The sequence below is a fragment of the Myiozetetes cayanensis genome, unplaced genomic scaffold (assembly GCF_022539395.1).
Source record: "Myiozetetes cayanensis isolate MyiCay16 unplaced genomic scaffold, myiCay2020 scf2-11, whole genome shotgun sequence".
Lineage (NCBI taxonomy): Eukaryota > Metazoa > Chordata > Aves > Passeriformes > Tyrannidae > Myiozetetes > Myiozetetes cayanensis.
The window spans coordinates 78,130,126-78,150,960 of record NW_026087411.1 but is presented as its reverse complement, the minus strand read 5'-3'; the positions used below and the strand labels follow the sequence as shown (position 1 = coordinate 78,150,960).

At 44.1% G+C, this 20,835-nt stretch overlaps 1 protein-coding gene across 6 annotated transcripts in view; it reads right to left on the bottom strand.

Moving 5' to 3' along the window:
* The window catches only part of BACH2 (BTB domain and CNC homolog 2), a 188,446-nt gene that overhangs the window by 17,168 nt on the left and 150,443 nt on the right, over nucleotides 1-20,835 (bottom strand). For all 6 annotated transcript variants that reach the window (XM_050316405.1, XM_050316404.1, XM_050316408.1 and 3 more), the window contains one exon: nucleotides 1,488-3,032. In XM_050316405.1, the coding sequence (XP_050172362.1) occupies nucleotides 1,488-3,032 (1,545 nt within the window). The remainder of the gene's footprint in view (nucleotides 1-1,487; nucleotides 3,033-20,835) is intronic.

The window sequence follows — 20,835 nt, the reverse complement described above, 5'->3', positions numbered from 1 at the left end:
GTATAGCCAGGCAGAGCTGCTGTATGGCTTCCTGAATGAGGTTCTGTGCACAGTATCCCAGGAAGCCTCCCAAGGAGACTTCTTTCCCTTCTGCATTGTCCCCAGCTCAGGACATGGGGACAAAGAACTGTGCTCTCAGAATCGTTGGTATAGTGTGACCAAGGATAAGGACAGCAGAGGCTCCCCAGGCTCTTCAGCCCTTCCTTAGAGCTAAGCAGCCAACTAAAGGAACCACCCACGTCTGTCTGAAAGATATCTTCCAGAGCCTGGGATGTAGTGGGATATGGACTGAGGGATAGAATAAAGTTTACTCTTTTCATCCCTACTCCACAACCTGGTTCTGAACTGGGTGCTGTCAGCATATGAAACCCCCAAACTTGTCCTTGCTGTACACAAGCTATACAGAGTGTTTCAGCATTACTAGAGGAATTTGATATGTGATTACGTCCACCTGCACTCTAGGTCATGCAGCTTCCTAATGAAGCTCATCCAGTCTTTTTCAGTTTCTGGGGTCCACAACACATCTCTACGATTTAGGTCTGCTCTCAAACTAGTGACTTCATAAAGACAGTTTATTCAATCACGCTTAGTCAGTCATCACTGCAGCATCTCCAGCTGGCCCATCTCTAGTTTTAGAGTGGCCCCTCTCTCTCCTCCCTCTCATGGGAGAACTACATGGGAATTGACACATTGGTCTTCAGCCCCAGATCATTCCCCTGTCATTTACTTAACAGTCCTGGAAATTAAGCAATAACTTCTCCTTGAAACCATTTATGTACTGCCTGCTAGAACTCACCACCAAACAAAACGTCACAGGCAGGGACCATGATCTCAGTTGTCACAGAATGGAGGCAAAACCACACTACCTGCTTGTGTGACACACACACATACACACATGCAGACGCACACACAGAAGGAAGATGACTTGAATATCATTTCCACAGTGCAGGGTGGCCAGCTATGCAACTGTTCAAGTATGTGACACCTCTTTCTTCTCCCACTCTATCTCCCTCCTCTACTCTGGCTGTTGGCAATGTGCAGCACTGGCTCTTCAAAGGGGCTGCTCAACTCTCAGTGTCAGTGAAGGCACAACTTGAGGTTGCTCAGACACCAGCAGCAACAACAGGCAGAGCTGGAATCACCTCAGCAAATTAGGTTAAAGAACAATGCTTTGTGTCACACAAGTAGGCTAGGGAGGAAGACAGGACACTGCCAGCAGACTCCTAAGAACATCAGTGCACATCATTCAGCAGTCTGCTGTTGTCCCATACCCAAATTTTCAGAAGAGCCAAACACCATGGAGGTCAAACAGGCCTTTCTGTGAAGTCAATCATGTGCACTCAGCTGATGAGGGAATAACCAGAAATTCCTCTTTGCCACTATAAACAAAGAAAGTGCTGGGGAAATGCAAAGTCATTTGAGAGAATCAAGGAGCGATTAATTGTGTCACAACAACTGTGATATATTTACTTATCTTAAATCCCTACCTCATGCCCTCTGTCTTGCACAGGACATGATTCACTGTCTGCTTCTGAGAATGACCCAGACTCATCGCTGGAGTTTGTTCCATAGGATGGCTCACATTTAATCTGGGCTCGGACCGGGTTGTACAATCCATCCCCCACCACGCCTGGCTCCTGGTGCTCGGGCGCCAGGAATCGGGGGCCTTGGGAGCAAGGGGAAGAGGAGAGCTCGCAAAGACGCAGACTGCAGGGAGAGCCACCACTGCCGTCCTCTGCATACGAGTAGGAAGAGCATGAACTGGAGGTCCTGGTTCTGGTTTCCAAAGGAGGAGAGCGAGGGCAAACTTTAATTGGCACAGGACAGCTGGTGTTCGGCCGCATCCTTCCCGGCAAGTGATCAGCTGTCAGTCCGCTGTGCGAATAGGTCTGAGAGCTGGGGAGAGACTGGCTACCGCCAGCCCACAGACCCTTTGGCACAGTCTCAGTGAGGTCTTTGTCCAAGCTGCTCACACCAGAATATGAATGCACTGAAGTGTTTACTTGGTCACAAGCGTTTGAAGAGAATATAACACTCCTCCTGTCCAGTTCCCCTTCTTGCTTACAGAGAGTTTCAAAGCCGGGCCCCCTGAGTGGCGATCCCACTGTGAAGTTGGAAGCATCCTTCTGCATGGCATGGGACTGTCCATAGTTCCCTGTGAAAGGGACGTAATCAGTTTTGTGGTCACCCTGAGTTGTCCCTTTTTCAAAAGGGCATGCTGGACTCCTGCCAAAGTGCTGTTGGGAAGTGCTGGGGAAGCCAACCAAATCCATGCTTTTTGTTCTGTTGAAGAAAGATCGCAAGCAAGAAGGAGAAGACCCACTTTTTGGCCTGTCGATACAAGTGGGGCTTGGCTGTTTCCTGTCCATTTCAACATCCCCTTCTTTATCCCTGATGTCAGGTTCATCTCCAGACAGGCAAAGTGTGATGCTTTCTTCATCGTTCTCTTCATTCTGAGGCTCACTTTTTATCTGGCCCATAGCAAGTCCTGATTTGAGGCCATTTCCAGAGCTCTCTTCACTGAATGTGCTTGCAAAACCTGAGGTACTGATGTGTGATGTGTTGTAGACATTCTTGGTACAAGCAAGCTGGTATTTCTTGTATCGGGGGTACCGTGTTACTGCATCTTTATCTAAATTGTCCTTGCTATCTCTCAGCATGTCAGAGTCAGGCAGCATCCCTTCCCCTTTGTCTGCTCCAGCAACAGTGGTTTCAAAATTGAAGGGCTCTTGGTGCATCCTCTCTCTTGGGCAAGATATTTTTGATGTCTCCGATTCCATCGTCTCCTCCTCATCGCCATCCGAGTTCTCCTCATCGTGCATGCGCTGACAGGTGGTATCTTTCTTGCACAGGAACAGGCCATCTTCATTGTTCAGCAGTTGTGTCTGAAGGAAGCTGAAGCAGGAGTCCTCCAGGTTGTGCATGCGCAGGAATTCCGCGCAGTGGATGACCTCCTGGATGTTTTCTCTGCTGAGCAACAGCTTAGCAGTATAGGCAAACTGTAACAATGGACCAAATCCCCTGACAGTGACCTGCAAAAAAAGAGAGGGAAATTGCCAGAGTTACCATCAGATCTTGCTATCATCCCAACTCATTCATCATGTAAAGATAACCTAACAGATCTGGCATTCAGAAATAAATACAGCTCAGCACCAGTTATTCTTCTATCACACCAGCAATGATGATACACTCAGTACCTAGCACTGCTCCCTTTATGCTGTACATCATTGTACAGGCTGAACTGAGCACTATTTTTCCCAAATATCTCGAAGACCTATCAACTAAGCCTCTGCCCCAATAAAAGACTGAAAAAACTAGTCTGGTGTAGACACTGCTAATTCTTGGATGGATCTTATTTTAACTGTGCTACAGCGCAGTACCATGGAAGCCCAAATACATTTTGATTCTTCTGCCCTGATGGAAGTTCCAGTGAACAGTGGTTTCAAGATTAAGATATCACTTAAATCCAAAAAGCGTTTCGTGAAGGAAACATTTAATATCACAGCGAAATCCAACAGAAATCATCTTTCTGCCTCTTTCAAGGACAAACTGGTTTCTTTTTTCTTCTCAAATTTTTGCAAGCCATTGCTGAATACATAATAGGTAAGTACTGACTCCACAGCTCTTTCCTCCACCCCATGGAGATTATTGTCCTCATACTGTTCCTGATTTTAGTGAGTCTGAGGTACAGCTAACAGGAAAGAAATTCCTATTTGTAGTTCAAATGACGCAAATTACCCTGAGTCCCACCTCATTACTTAATTTTCCACCATTTTATTTGTAGAAAGAGGAAAAACTATTTGCAGGACAGTGATCTCCAACCAACTGTTCCAGGTCTGAGTTATACACCACTATTCATGTTTTTTTTTCTCATCATACCATCTATATTTTACATTAATATACCACATATTAAAAAACGCATGCTTTCTGCCACCTCCTCCCATTTCTCCCATTTTTTACAGTGGTATCTTTATATAGAACAATCAAATAACTTGCTAAGCCACATGGTAAACTATAGATATTACCTATTTTTGACCAAAAACACACTGGCACTAACTTCTGTTAAATTTTTTCTGTTGACGGGCATGAAACAAAGGTACTGGAAAAAAATCTATTCTTCATAAAGCAGCAAGAGACTGCTTCAAAACTGGGGCTTGCAATCACCAATAAAGGCTTCTCCACAGGTCGATTCAGTGGTTTGGCCACAAAGTTGAGATTTGGAAGACCACAACTCAATTTCCTATTGCACCAACCACCTGCTACATGACCCTGGCAAGTCACTTCAGTGTCAATTCACTCAACTCACTGTCTTGTCTAGCTTGCAAGTAGATTTCACAAATCTGACTTCCCTGTGCTTTGTACACCGAGGAAAGGCATTTAGATGGGATGCAGTGCAGTGAGCACCTGCACGCCTATGCGAGGCTGGGATGCATGGCCTGCAACCTCTTTTTGAATTTAGGTGTCTCTGGTACATGCTCTCAGCTCAGTTTCCTCTTTTCAAACAAACAAGAAGAGGAAGCACTGATGGTTCCCTTTTTGCAAAATGGCCTAAAGATCAGAAGAGAGACCTAGAAAGGTAGATGAAGTCCCTTTCCCAGGCTGTGGGGATTGAAACTCACATTTCCCAGCTCCTCAGGAGGATAAACTCAGGATGGTATGGGATATGGTATGGGATATAGGATACCCTGAAGGTGAGTTGCTTTTCCCTGTTCTTCCAATTGAATTAATGCCACCAATCAAGAAGGTGCTCAAGAGGTTGGCGAGACATCAGGCCGTGAATTTGAGATAGTCTGATTCGTGACTAGAATGTATCTGAGTAAATAATATGGTTCATCTCAACAAAAAGCCTATAAATTCCCTACACTGCCTCAGGACCAGTGGTACACAGATTTTTATAGAAAACCTTGACTTCCAGAAACAAGCCTTTGTTATTCATAGACCTGTACTTGTGATGCTGTATTATGAAGATACTTCAAGTGGTGCAGACTTAGGTAGAGACAAAAATATTTTAAAACACCTCTAAAATTTCTCCCAATAGCTTTTCCATACATAATATTACTGCTTTATCTGCTATTTTAAGAAGCAGTGCATTTTCATGCACGTACTTACACACTTGCACATTCCCGTTTTACAATACGCCTCTGGTACAGAATTACCAAGATTTACAGCTGGCTATTAAACTGATCTCTGCTTTATCAGTGTTACACTTTCTGCCTATTTGTTAGATTATCAGCTCACTAAAGGCCTATCTGCATTTTATCTATGAGGCATGATTAACGAAATTGCTCGGGAACTTAATGAGCTACTTGCAGGCTGATGTTTGGTAAGATCTGCAGTGTGGGGGCTTACATTCCTGCATATCTTGTAAGCTCCACAGCAGCAGCGTAGGTCTGGAGGGACTCTGAAACACAAATCCAGCTCTCCTGGCAGTGGTGCCATTTGGCCACTAGGTGGAATGGCTGGAAAGCAAATTAAAATTCTGTGCTGGGCCAGGGTTTCACCTGCCTGCCTGCCTGCCACCCCAGCGCAGGCACTCCGCAGAGCCTCGGGCTGACTCATACAACTCCACAGCAAGGCTGTCTCCCGCGCTGACTCAGGTTTTTGCACCAAATAAATCACCATGATAACAAACAGCAGCAATACAGCTGGTAGAGCTGCTCTGCGCTGGATGCATCAGAAGCTGAGCCTGAGACTGTGCTGTGGGCTCCCCACAATGCCCAGTAGATACTTCAAGTGAAGGATGATGAAAACCCCATGAAAATCTGTGTCTTTACTTCCTTACAAGACATTAGCCAGTGACACAACTTTCCCTCTCGCAATCTTCAGATCCAAAGGGGGAAAGTTTCTTTTCAAACACCCGGCGCTTGTCATTGCCCTCAGGGAGAAATCTCTCTAGTGCCAATGCTTGAAACTGCACAAACAATAACTTTGGAAACAAGTGGGTGCAAAGCTTGCTGCCAAGTGTGAAAGCCAGTGCAAGCTCTGCCGCCTGAAGCTGTCTAAATATTGATTTGGATCCGGTGTCAGGTCCCCTGCCTCAGCCCCACCAGTTTTGGGACTGCTTGCATCTAATGCATTCTGGCAGAAAGGCTGGAATCGAGCCGCTGGAGTGGGAAAGAAAAGGCTTTGAAGCTGCATGTACTACTATGACACACACATTTCTCGAGGAAGAGATAAGGTAAGGACAATCTTTTAAAATGATTTGATCTGACTGAGGCATCCCAGTGAAAAAAGCTAGTGAAAAACAAGTTGATCTGCATTTGCAGAAGGAAATAGATAATTTCTCTGATGTAACAGTCTCCATTTACATGTGAGAGAGACCTTTGCTGGATGGGTAAAACACCAGCAACAATCCCAGCTTATTTCTTTTCCTTACTGTAAATAAGATGCCATATGTCAAAGAGCTGTTTGCTTTTAAACCCTGTTTTCCATATAAATTAATGTTTAAGCAGGCAGGTCAATTTACAGAAACCTCCACTTAGCACCTTGTCCAAGCTCATATGCCAAGTCACTGCTTCCTTGCCTTTCAATCCCTTTGACTTATTCCAATTTCTACCCATTTCTACTTTTTAAATGGAATTGACTGGCTTCTAGAAAACCAAGCAGAGAAAAAGGAAAACACATATATAAAACAACAGTGCCCACACAGAGAGGAAAGCAAAGCAAAGATACCAGCTTCTCAGAGGCTTGATTTCTTTCCATTATCTCTCAAGGCAGGGCAGTAGAGGACTTCTGGGTACTTGGAACACGCCAAGCAGCCCACCAAGACTGAGGACAAATCCCTTTGTCCTGCTTCTGTGCCCAGCTGGTCTCATATGCATTTAAACCCTTCTGTACACCTAGTGCAGAGAGGACATGGACGCTGTAGCCCTACCTAAGCCATCTGGCACATCTTCTTGCTCTACAGCAACCCAAGAAACCAAGTCCATGTGCAGCTCCTGCCCCTGCCATCCTGCCCAAGGGATATCTTGCTCATTGTGCAGCATGGAGGTCTGTGTCCATTCAGCGTTCTGGAGACAAGAAGCCTGACAAATGCTAAGGTGAAAGAAAGCCACTTCTCAAGTCCTTTATCTGCCTTGTGTCTTTTAGACTGAGCTAGCTGAGCTAGGGGATGTTTTTTGTATGTCCATACCCTCATGAGTTTATGATATTGAGGAATGGGCTGGAAATAAGGCAGTGATATAATCACCATCAAGAGAGTTGTTAATCAGCATTAGCCATATTGAATTTACCAGCAAAATACTGACAGCAGCCCTGCAGAAAATAAGCACGCAAAATCTATTTTATTTCAGTTCGACACTGATTTTCTCTTTACAGAGTCCTGTGGAGAGCAGTCCTAATTGATTTAAGTGACCAGACTTCCACTACTTCCTTTGGGAGATCATTGCCAGACTCTACTTAAAACCTTCTTGTGAGGAAATATTTCCCTTATTTTCCTCCATCATCTCTCATTATATTTCCTTGATGCATTCCGGGTAATGCTTCTTCCTTTTGGAGAAGTAACTGTACTATTGTTATACCCTCTGCCCTCCCTTCTTCTTTGCTTAGTATTGTGTCATTAATGAAAAACTGGCTAATTCAAGGAAAACAGTATTGATCACTGTCAGATGGGAGAATAAGATGCTGAGAAGAGATTGAGCAATGAGAAATGCTAGTAAAGAAGGCAGTGTTACAGATGCAAATAGAGCATTTTTAGCAAAGCATTTTTCTAGTATGGGGCACGTACTTTTCTAAAATTAGGAGGAGGGTTAGCTCACTTCCACATTGGGAACATCATATTTTCATAAGGGACTTCTAGGGCAGAAATTCTATTTTAAATGTAGTTGTACACACAAACTTACAGCCACCGTGGGAGACGTGGCACTGTGGGTGAACTCCCTTTGGCTCCCTGTCGTATCTGTGTCCTTCTGTGAGGCTGACCAAGCATGCCATGGAGGCCTCTGTGTTGTTCTGAACACACAGGACACAGCCTCAGAGCACACACAGAGGTCTGTGGACCCATTTTTGTGGACAGGCTGGACTCACTGTGTGCTGTGGAGTTCATCAGTGCATGCTCATTAGCTAGCTTCCCAGACTTCCAGATGTCTCAAAATCCCACATAAATAGACAAAATCCTCCAATTCTGCACAGACAGTATTTGTTAAGGGGGTGGGGGAAGGTTATTTCCAAGGGAAACATGGATGTCTGGTAACCCTGCTCCGAATGGCATCTGTATGAAAAGCTGCATCTGGAGCGGGGAAGGTCAACCCCTGCAAAATGCCAATGAAGTCTGACTTCAATTTAAAGAGGGGAAAAGTGGTTAAGGGCAAGGAAAGATCACTGTAAACATGTAGGAATGTAAAACTTGGCAAGGCAATATCTAAAATGGAGCAAAAGAATGTTTACAGTAATCTGGTGCATACTAACATCAAGAACAGAGAATTGTCTCGTTGGCTATTGGATGGTATTGCTGACTGCAACAAGAAGAAAGGCTTTTCCAAGCCTAATTTCCACGTTAATGAGGGCACAGTGCCAATGATCTGCTAGAAAACAGCACCAAAGTTCAACAGCAAATGTACGTGCAGTTGTTCCTTTCCAAATAAAGCATACTTGGGGCATATGCAAAGAAAAAGCTCAGTGGTGGTGGCCTGAGAGGGCAGAGCCCTTTCCTTCCCTCCGGGGATACAATGAAATCTGCAGAACGTTGCTAAATCCTACTGAATTGGGGGTAATTTAGGTGGTGACACCTTCAGACCCACTGAGAACGTACAAGTCCTGACAGCAGCTTAGGTGGATGTTACTATCTTTATGCATTTGAGTATCTTGTTGAAATCAACAGGAGTACTGATAGGTTTGTAGCAAAGCATGCAAGCTGCCTGTAGGTTTATGGTGTATATTTGTAGTATTTTGATTTTCAGGTTGAATTCATCATCAGACACCTAAAACCAGTTAGAAACCCTTCATCTCTAATTTCCAAATGTCGATTCAATTATTAAGCCATTTTGTGGGGAAGGAAGGAAGGAAAATTGAATCATACCTCACATGCTGAATATCAAACCTCAAACTGAATATTAATCCAAAACAATTGGGTAGAAACATTGAAAAAAATGGGACTACTTCTTGCAACCCCCCAAATCAATCCATTATTCACATATGTTTTATATCGGGTCTACTGTGGTACCCACTTTGCTGATCTTTCAGTGTTGCTACTGTAGTCTAAAGGCATGTGTAGACCTCTTAAATCCATCCCAGCCCTGAAGTTTGTCTAACACACCCAAGCATTTAGCCAACAAACTACTAACTTCTCACTCTGCCAGTGTGTTCCTACCACTACAACTTATATAACCACACATATGCTAGAAAAATAGGAGATAAGATTAGTGACAGTTAACTGCTGCTATTTTTTTTCCACAGCCTGAAGAAGGTCTCTGAGATTAAATATTAACTCTAATCTTATTTGCTAAAATTAGCACACAGTGTATTCTTTTTCTTCCACAGTCAATTGCAAGTATAGTGCAGAAGTTATTTTCAGAGTGTAATCTGATAACCAAAATCAGTCACCAAAGCTGTTAGTCCATTAAGAATTAAGAGACTTCCTGGTTATTTACTTGGTTATTTTTACTTGGGATGGGGAAGCCTGTTTTTTTCCCAGCCTGGGCTTATTTGGTTTTGGAAAACTCTCTGAAAGATATAAATATATTACTAGGCTCAAACAGGATAGTCATGTGCAAAATCAACAGTGTTAGACATCATGGTTTGTCCCTATATATGCACATAGGCAGGAATTGGTTTGAAACTGTAATCCTTTTACATAAGGTGGGAACATGCAGGAGGGAGGAAAAAGTCAGAAGAAGAGATGATAAACAGCAGAGTACTTTTGTAAGCCAGTATTTTACTGCATTTCCCTCTCTTTAAATTTAACAGCATTTAAATGTTCTCCCACCAGCAGCTTACAGATATATTTCCTTATCTGCTCATAAAGCTCTACCCAAGCTGAAATCACGACAAGCTCCTAAAATGAGTAATCACTCTTTAAAAGCCCACTTGGGTGAGAAGCATCAGATGCAGGTATTTGTATTATCTGGGCTTGTAAACAAGAGACAAATGTACAAGTCACTGATGGAGAAGACTGAAAAAGAGAGGCCTTTGTTTTCTTTCTAAAACCCCTTTCCAAATTGAGCAGATACCCTGCTGGCCCCAGTTTAACATTCTGCCACTTCAAGTAGCGCATACAAGTTTGGGCATAAGAATCACCTCAAGTCCAAGCAAGAGTCTGGCATCTCCCACATTGCATCACATTGCAGGGCTGGGAGTCCACCACACCACCACCATGCATTCCCTGGACATGAACACAGACCAGAGAAAGGGAGAAAATGGACACAAAGCTCGTTTAAGAGGCAGATTTACCTAATTTGTTTATTTCTAAAGTACCACTGGAAAAGCTGCCACCTGCAAAGCCACACCAAGGCCAGTCTAAAGGGCATCCTGGCATCTTTTCAGTGCATCCTCCACAACAGCCTCAAGGCTCTCAGGTTGAGAGATTCAAGGAGATGCTTAACTCCCTTTAGTGGTCGTTCTACAAAAGATGTCACATTGGAAGTGCTTGTCCAACTTCCACTTTTGTGCTTTTGAAAGAAAAAAAGCCCACAAGTGCTCCTGCTCCACCTTCCCCCCTGAAGTCCCAGTTGCTGGCCAGATGACAGATTTACACTAGAAGCCCTGATTGCCTGTGTGACAGTATTTACAAACTGAAGGAGGAAACCAAGTGACCAGATTCTGCATCTGGGATGGGGCAACCCTGGTTGTGTGTATAGACTGGGGAAAGAGAGGCTGAAAGCAGTGTTGCAGAAAGGGACCCGAGGGTCCTGGTCGATGGCAAGTTGAATATGAGTCAGCAGTGCCCTGAAAGCCAGGAGGGCCAACTGTCTCCTGGGTTGCATCAGGCAAAACATTGCCAGCCAAATTAGGTGATTGTCCTGTTCTACTCTGCACTGGTGGGGCCTCACCTTGAGTACTGTGTGCAGTTTTGGGGACCACAATATAAAAGAGACATTAGCTACTTGAGAGGGTTCAAAGGAGGGCCGCGAGGATGGTGAAGGGTCTGAAGAGGAGGTAGTTTAAGGAGCAGCTGAGGATACTTGGTTAGTTCAGGCTAGAGAAGAGGAGACAGGGGAGATCTCATTGCTATCTTCAACATCCTCACAAGGGGAAGTAAAAGGGCATGTGCCAACCTCTTCACTCTCGTGACCAGTGGCAGGACCTAAAGAAATGGCATGAATCTAAGCTGGGGTTAGATCCTGACCTAAACTTATCAAGAAAAGATTTTTCTCCAGAGGGTGGTTAAGCACTGGAACAGACTCCTCAGGGAAGTGGTCACAGCATCAAGCCCATCTGAGTTAACAAAGCTTTTAGACAACACTCTCGGGCACAAGATGGTAATTTTTGGGGTGTTCTGCACAGGGCCAGGAGTTGGACTCCATGATCCTGATGGGTTCCTTCCATCTCAGCATATTCTATGATTCTATGACTTCCCATTTTCCTCTCTCTGGCATAAGGAGCACACCCAGGGGCAGCACGAGCACTTCAAAGAGCTTCCTGCCTCCGCACCTGAAAGGGGAGACTAATATCCCTCGGTGTCCGCACAGCATTATAATGTGGCAGGTGTGACCACAGGAGGTGAGACAGGGAGGAAGGAGAAGTCATTCACGCTGACTCGCCTACAGGATGGGAAGCAATAACTGCAAACTGTGCCCATCGCTCCGTGAGAAGTACGTCAGCACTGACGGCGGGGTGAGTGGCTTGGAATTGATTGCCAAGCGTAAAGATGGCGTAAACAGCCAGTGAATCAATGACCATGTTATTGGTTATGTCAGCCTTTGACCGCACATGACTTAGGGGTGGAGCATAAGAGGCATTATTAAGGCATCCGCATACTTGGATTTTTCTGAATCAGATACAGAAATGGTAATGCCCTCAGCTTTGAGCATTCTCAAAAATCCCGGGCCCCAAGTCTGGGGCCAGTTATGTCAGATGAAACAAGTGGGAACAGAGAATCAGAAGACGTCTAAGAAATTGAAACAGTAAAAGACAGAAAATAGTAAAAGTAAAAATAATTTCTGATCCAACTGCAATGCTTATTTTAATCCACAACTTCTAGTTTTCATTTCATTTCAGAGTTACTGAAGCCAAATTGAAATTCTTTCAACCTTTCAAGAGTGAGATATTGGTTTCAAATCAAAGCAAAGAATTTACTTCTGGAAATCCTGACAGAATCCTTGCACATTTTCAGCGTCTTTCCCATCCCTGAAAATTTTAAGGAGAAAGTAATTTGTTGAATTTGCCACACCTCTCAGTCTATTGAGAAGGAAGGTAGGAATCACCAAGTATAAGCTTCAGTACTTTGCTGCTGACACACTTCAGTGAAGGAAACAGCAGGCATCTTGCCAAACATAGATCAATACAGTTGAAGAACCAAAAGTCTACAGGAGACTGGAAGATGCAGTGATTTTCCACAGCAGGGACACGCTGCCCGCATCACATTTACTCTTACCATCGGTCCTTGGCAGATGTACCCACTGGGCAGCTCTGGGTGTTACCATCCACAGTGGTTTGCTGAGCAAAAGGAGATGTTTGCCTGCATGGCTGCTCCTCTGGGACACAGCCTGGCACCAGAAGCTCGGCAGCTAAGGGAGGCAGGTCTGTGCAGAGCTGAGGGGCTGCCGGTGGTACAGCCATGCTGGCCATCAGGCAAACCTCCCTCTGCACCCTCACAGCACCTTCAGCACAACCGCTCTTGGACTGCAGGGGAAAACCTCCTAAACCCCTGCAAGCAAACCTGCCAGAGCCCTTATTTTAAAATCTCACTCAGTAAACAGAAGTCAAACACCCGTTTATTAAACCACGAGGACAATGGTGTCTGTCATTCTATGCGCTGAACTGACAGCTGAAGTGCCACTGTTTGGAGAAAACACCGTAATGAACTTCAGCAGAACAAGACAATTTTTTCCTAACTAATTATGTGGTTTGGGGTATGTTGTTGATGTTAGAGGCTGTCCAAGGTATAATGAGAACAGAAAAAATTCCAAATTGTGGCCAAGAGAGTACCTGCAGGCAAGCCTAGGTGAAAAGGCTTGGAGAAGAACTTTCAGGCTGCAAAGGTCAGACTCTGGGTGAAGGTGTGAAAAAGAAAATTAGAGGTGAGGAGGTACCAAACAACCTTTTCTTTAAAGGAGCAACCTGGCTATGGAATGATTGAGCCAACAAAGAGCATGTAAAAACCAGTGGCACTAATTAGCAGTTTAAACACTCAGGCATGAACTGGAAGATAAAGCAAAGGGAAATACGGCTGTGATATCTGTCAGCCTGAAATACATTTGTTTTTCAAGTGTAACATGCACCTTAAGAAACCTGGAACACAGTAAAGAAGGATGACACAGGAGGGTGGCTCAGCAGAAATGCTGCCTTCCCTCCTCTGGTGTCTCTGCAAGCCACACTGAAAACAGCGGAGAAGAAACAAGCAGAAACTAACAGATTTTAACCCAAAAGCATCATTAGAATTAAAGTTCAACTGTAATTTAAAATTAAAATCAGTCCCACATTTTTGCAAAAGGAAAATTAAACTGACCCCCAGATTAAAAAAGAAAGAAAGAAAAAAAAAAAGAGTGTTATCAGTGAGGAGGGGTGAGGAAGGAGTGGGAAAGCTTTCACAGAATATAAATTGTGAGAGAGGAGTCTGTGAAAGATCTGTTTAGGTGCATATCATGAGCCAAAGTGGGTAAAAAAAAGAGAAAACAAAAATCAGTTTAAGAACTTTTAGAACGAAGAAAGAAAGCTCTAGAAGCCTCCAAGTTACATTAGGAAATATCAAAATAGAAAATTAGGATGTGTGTAGAAATTTTCTAATTCAGAGGGTGCTTAGAGGAGCGGTTCAGAGTTTCTGAAGCTGCAATTGATACAGAAGTAAACACAACGACACAGAAAAACTACAAAGACCTGTAAATTGCGCCAATACTCCTCTTTCGTAGGCATAGCAGAATGTATTTAAGTGAACAAACTATATAATAGTGTATTAAATACACAGTGCATTAAATACACTGTAATTACTTTATAAAAACAAGGAATACTTCACAGCAAGGCATCTCACTACAAGCCCTACTATTATACTTCGTGTAGTGTAGGAGAGGAATAAACAAGCTCTGTCAAATATGATTTAAGAAAACACAAGGCTGCACTCTGAAAAAGAGAACTGAATCAGAAGACAAAGGAGCTGGAGAAGAAGCAGGCTCATGAGACGGGGCTGGATAACATCCGATATGATGAGCAGCTCACAGATGCTCTGCCGGGGTTTCCATGGGATGATGCCCATGCTTTCGGCGCTGCCTGTGACCATGTGCTGGCATGGCACAGCATCTAAAATCACTGGCATCCTTACATCGGGGTAGCAGAGAGTGCAGTCCACCAAATACCGCAACATTTCAAACCCAGAGATGCTTTTGCTGGGCTGAACTGAATGTAAAAGGGTTTACTATTATGCTTCATGAGGTAACCAGGCAAATTACAATTATTAACTGATAGGCTGAAACCCTGTATAAATGACCCGGCTTCCTGCAGGCATCACAGTTTTAAAACAAAAAACCTACCAAATGCTGCATTTGTTCCAGTTTTCCTTCTCCTCCCCCACCCTGCTTTTTAATTTCCGGTATTCGGACATGCAATTTTTCTGCAATCACCTTGTTTTTGTTCTTGCATGGCTACTAACAGATCTGAGGATTATTGTGTCTTTTGTTCCACTGCTTGGTGTTCATGTTTTGTCAATGATGTCTGCTCAGCTCAGCAACGTAGGTTTCCAAGAAGAGCCAGCCACTGCTGAACTGGAAAAGTTGGTCCCCTCCCATCCTCCACGAGGAGCAGTTAACTGTTCTGTCAGTGGCCCAAAAGGTTAACTAGGCTCTGTAAATCCCACCAGGAAAAAACTGTGGGCATTTGCCTTCTTGCTGAGCTTTCATGTCTGCTATGAGCAAAAGTAAATGGCTTTTCAGTCCCTAAAGGAGTGCAGGCTCAGCAGGAGTGACCTTTAGTAAAGAGGTCAAGGGCAAGGAAAGATAGGAAGGTTGGGCAAAGGCATCCCAGAGCAGCCACAACCCTGCCCCTGGCTCCAGGTTATCCTCAACGAATTGACTCTCCCCTTTCTGCTTCATGTATGAGATTTTTAAGATCTACGCAGACAGCAAGGGGTAGAATATGCCATCTGCCCTAGAAGCCCCAGAAATACTCTTCCCGTAGAAAAATTATCGCCTTTCCAGCTTGACACGTGACTTCCGAGGAGGGTGGAAGTTGGGACTTATACAGCTATTTGTGTGTGTGTGTGTGTGTGTGTGTGTCTACATATGCTCACGTGCACCCACGCATGCTAGTGTGAGAAAGAGACTAGATAACGGGAGTGCGTGTGAAAGGGATTGAATCAGCCCCATCTGCTCCGAAAAGATCGTTTTCTCCTTGGATTTCTATTACCATCGTATCCTCACCGCACTAGAGTGATTCTAAAAGGCTACAGCTCTGGCAGACAGCATCATTACAGCTGCTCAGATTATTAACAGCATAAATAAACTCTCAGAGACACTACTAAGAAAATATTAACTACAATTATCACTGTCTGATAAAATAATGAACAGCAAAGTGTTATTCTGCTGCCTCAGTCACGAGCGTGCCGTGAGTAATGAAAACCAGTTTATGTATATACCGAAACATCCTGGAATTGGTTCTTGGTATTTTATTTTATTTATTTTATTTTATTTTTTTCTAAAGATCAAGCAGCACAGGCTGTATCTGCAGAATTCAGTGCACCCTGCCTCCTTTCCCGCCGTATATAATCCCATTAATTCCAAGTGAACAGAAAGCCATGCCCGTAGCCATGCACACATCTGTTGGAGGAGGGAGACGAGGCAGTGTGCAAGCTACCAGCAGCAACTCTAAAATCTCCTGACTGACTTTCATTTTGGGCCTCGCTGCTTTTTTCCCCGAAATGAGGTGCAAGGGTGCATATGATGTCAATGCCATTTTTGCTGAATAGATACTCCTTGCCTTCCTCTTTTCCACTGCTTTGGCTTTGTGACCTTGTTTTCCTCCTACTCCCCAGTGATATTCTCAAGTCTTGTCCGTTCTTGAGTGTAATGGGGAGATTGGACTTGGTTTCTAATTAATAGAAGTTATTAATTCCCTACAAGCACTGAGGAAAAAGATTCTTAATCGTGTAGAGAGCAGGAGAAGCAGCCCCTCTCCTCATGTCACCAGGCTGGGCTACAGCCTCAGTGCCCGAGCAACACCCTCTTTGGCAGTCCCTTTGTCCTCTTCACTGTCTGTTCTTTATTGGAGCTCACTACAAAGAGGAGAAAGGGCAGACATGATGCTGAAGCTCCACTTTGGGCAGACTGTTCTCATGGCCCCAGTGTGGGAGAGACTGCCTTCTTCTGAGCGAGGCCTTGTGGATTAATAACCACTCTGCCCACTGACACCTTTCATATCTGCCCAGGAAAGAAGGGTGATGGCAGCAGGGTGACAAGGTGGAGAGCAGGCACACTACCGAGCTGAACACGCACACGGGGACCTTTCTGCCGGAGCATCTGAGGCCAGCCCAGAGTGAGAACGTCTGTCAGACTCCTGGGGAAAGGACCACATCCCTGCCAGGTATGAAGGAAAATTAGCAAGATGATGGAGAGGGCAGTCACTACTAAAACAGGCAGAAAGGAAAGCAAACCAGCAATGCTGAGAGAGAGAAAAGGGAAGGGGGCATTTTGTAAAACAGCTTCCCCTCAATCTAGGCCAGAAAAATCCTGCACTGTAGTGTTTTTATCCCACTGCCCTTTTTTTGTGCCCTTTTTCATCATCTCTGCAGCATCTCATACTCCCTGCCTGGTCTCTTTTTCTCCTCTGCAAGCATTTTGTTCTACCAACCCCCACTCCTGTGCTTACTGCCAGCTCCCATCCTTCCATTTGCACACCCCGGGGCTTTCCTTGCTTGCACAGCGATGACAGCGACAGAGGAAGAAAAGTGAGGTGCAGAGGCAGGAGCAAACATCATCTTCAAGTGTTCCCCTCTGCCAGCTGTGAGGGAAGGACAGCAAGGAGGCGGTGACCTTCCCTCTTCATACAAATCACTGCTAGAATGAACCTCTGCTCCTGGGAGGGGAAGAGTCGAGCCACAGCCTTTCTCACTATTTTCCCTCCAGCATCCTTCCTCTCCTCATTCTCAGCAACTGGCCTCTTCTGGCCACCGAAGCAGGTTAAGATGTGGCTCGCCCTGAATAAGTGACCTACATTAATTTCTCTTCTTTAATTAAAGTGTTCTTCTGCGAAACAATTTATAAGAACTTCTTTGCCAAGGAAAAGAAAACAATGTATTGTTGCACACATGTTTTCAGAAACAAAAATGCTCTCTCCAAGTGAATTTTGTCCCCCAAAAAGCCTCTGTGGAAGGCAAAACACAGAGAATGGTAAAGGATTCGCTGAAGAAGAACTGAAGTTCATTTTAAATCAGTGTACCATGTACAAATGCTGTCTTACAAATAGGATTATTTAATTTGAACCTTAGATCTGTCAAGTTCCATTACTTCAAATGGAGCCTGTCGTTTCTTGACTTCATTATAAATCAGGGTTATATTACAATTTACGTTAGGTAAAGTCACTGCTTCCACAGGAGGCAGTGAAAAAAAATTACACAGCAGTCAGTAAATAGAGCAAAGTCATTGCACTATTCTTGAAAGGCAAAAAGTCATCTTGCTAAATGAGGGTCCAAGCTGTCCTGTACCAAGACTGTTCCTAATAAATAAAAGACCTCTGGGAAAAGTGCTGAGCATACGCTGGATCTATTTTCAGCTTGCATCAGCAGCTGCTGCCCCTGGGATCGCATCTTTGCTCATACCCTACACCATATGTAATCACTCCAGTGCTGCAACCAGTAAGATAATGAAAGAGCATGGCATAAATCTATACTTGAGTGGAATGCTAAATGAGAAAAATAATGCAAAAAAGGGGGAAATAAACCACATTTTCAAGTCATTAGGAAGAAAGACTTTGACATATGAAGTGTTGCAACCATTAATAGCACTTATCATATAGAGTGGAGACAAAGAGACAAATTAATCAAACTGACAGAACTGGGACATTTTATGCTAATGCAGGCTCCTGGGTTTTCGTTTGTATTCCTCTGTGTCTGGAAAACTGATACCATTACAGGGCAGGAAATTGCATGAATAACATGCAACAGATCATAAAAATTCGCACACCAAGTGCAGAAACACTGCCAAAAGCACTGTAAAAACAAGGCTAGAGACCTCAACAGAGAAGCTACCAACAGCTAATGAATGCAAATAAGTACAGGAATATTTCCCATCCATGCATAACAATGAGACATAGGCTGTGACTCCAGAGTCTCCAGTAGTGTAGGTAAAATAAAGCCTGGAGAGCAAACATGCAGATAGCTGAGGGGAACTGCTGGCCAAGCCAGGGTCTGACTTTGTTTGCAGTATTGCAGCCAGCAGTTTAAAGCCACTGGGGAACTGGCACAGCCAAGTGTCTCCTCCGTCTAAAAGTATCACTGTGTTAGATTTAATGTAACGTTTCAGGTAGAAGAAGGAGGGGAGGAGGATGTAAGAGGAAATAAAACAGAGCCACAAAACAGCACATAGTCACACAAACCAGAAATTCCCTTGCCCCCCTGTGCAAATCCACTGCACGTAGTAAAACTCTCACAGATAAAGACATTAAAAACACCATTCCTTTGGGAAATACAGAATGTGCTTGCTGTCCAAAGCTACAGCCCTACTGCAAGGGGCAGGAAATTGCAAGAATTACAGGAATGCTGGGCAGGGCATGGTGTAATGCAGGATCTTGCCAAGGTTCCTTCATTTGCCATAGAGGCTTCTCAGGGACCTTTTGAAACCCCTGGCAAAACAGAACACTGAAAGTGCAGAGAGCTCATCAGCCATATATAAACTCCGAATGACAAACACGTTCACTTGATGGGCAGCCACGGCATTTCTTATTGCTCTCTGTTTTTTAAAAAAGTGATGCTTCCCCCTTCTACGGTACCTACAACACAAACCTTAAGGGAGGACTAACTCTGGGGGATAAGAAGAGTAAAGTTGATGCCTTTTGAAGATGAGTCATTTCCAGCACTGCTCTCACCTTTCCCAGAATAGAATGATATGCAGCTGATAGGATTGAGCAAGAGCATTTACGTGCCAGTACTACACGCATAAAGAGGGTGCAGAAATGCCAGACTGCTCAGGGGTGCCTGCATTCCTGAAGACCAAGGAGAGTTCAAGTCCTTCCCACATTTGGTGCTGGAAGACCCCCATGTTCAGAGGGGGTAGGGCAGAAGCTGCTTCACCCCAGCAGAGACAGGCACGGGGAGCACACAACACGAAGTCCAGCTCTCCATCCCTCTCCAACAGATCGCTGTGGTGGTTTTACACAGTTTTACCCATGTGAACAGGGTTTATCGCCAAACCTCAAAATTTCCTTCTGTTCCTCTGATCGCTAGTAGAGTCTCAACACAGTGCTTGGCATGGTACCCAAAAATGGCACACACACACACACACAAAAGCAAGCTAGCCCAAAAGCTTTCCAAAGGCAATGACGGAGTAACCTTTGTTCTAAGGGGAGAAATTAGAAACAGGCATTCATGAATTCTTGTAAATATACACCCACCTGACAGGCGGACAAGGGCTGCAAGCTGCAAAGGGAATTACTTTCTCCCTTCCCTTAAATTTTAAAAAAGAATGATAGCACAGACAATTAGTTACAAAAAGGCCTCATAAAAACCTTGACTTTAAGAAATTGTAGTATCAGGAGGAAAAAGATTTGGTCAAACAGTTAGTACCATTTTGATTTCTTCTGCTCTTTACAATAGCAAAGACACCTTTGAAGTCTCTTGAGAACACATATGACACCTGACCTTTTCTTTTCCTCTACCTGCAATCAGAACAGTTTGGGAACCGAAAAGCCTAGTTAAAAGAGAATATTTAGAGAGGTCATTACTACCACCTTATCATTCAACCCAGAGGTAGAACACCGTGACAAGAAATGACCATGAATTCTCCCAGCCCTTTGGCTACGCAATTACTCTGCAGAAAAGCAGTTACAAAACCAAACTGTAACTTCATCAAATAATTCAGATTAAAACCATACCTGAGAACTAAGAAGAGAGTGCAAGAGCAGATGATGCAAACAGTCTGGGACCCCTGAGGCTGGGAATGACTTGAAACCCTCCAAAGAGGAGTTTACATGTGCAGCGCTGGTCTGCCCTACAGAGCTGCTTGTAGAGGTCCAGCACAGCTCCTGCTAGGGTCACCTTGGCTGTGTACCACCAGCTGAAGACAGAGGCCAGAAACATGCTCAAATGCTTGTCTCTAACAATTTACCTGCATATGCCCTCTTAACTGAGTTTTCCAATTGGAGAGTTCACGCGTAATAGTGAAATAAATCCTGTAAGGGAAAGATTAGGCTCATCTTGGAAAAGGAAGCAAAACCAAACCAAGCCTGAGGTAGCCCTTAATGAGCGTTCTTCTCAGTTTTCCAACTGCAAGATACGTTGACAACAGAGAAAGAAGAAAGGGATTTTGTAATTTAAAGGTTTATGCCACTACTGAAAGGAACTCTTTCTACTTTCTGAATGCTATCATGACTTTGTAAATGTGAACATGTTTCTTTGTAGAATGCCCCAATGCCTACATATGTCATGGACACCTTTTCATTCTTCACTTTCTTGGACAATGGTATAGATATTATTTAACCTCAATGGCTACTGCTTACATAAACTGAGCAAAAATGACAAGGCTAGATGCCTCTTACAAAAGA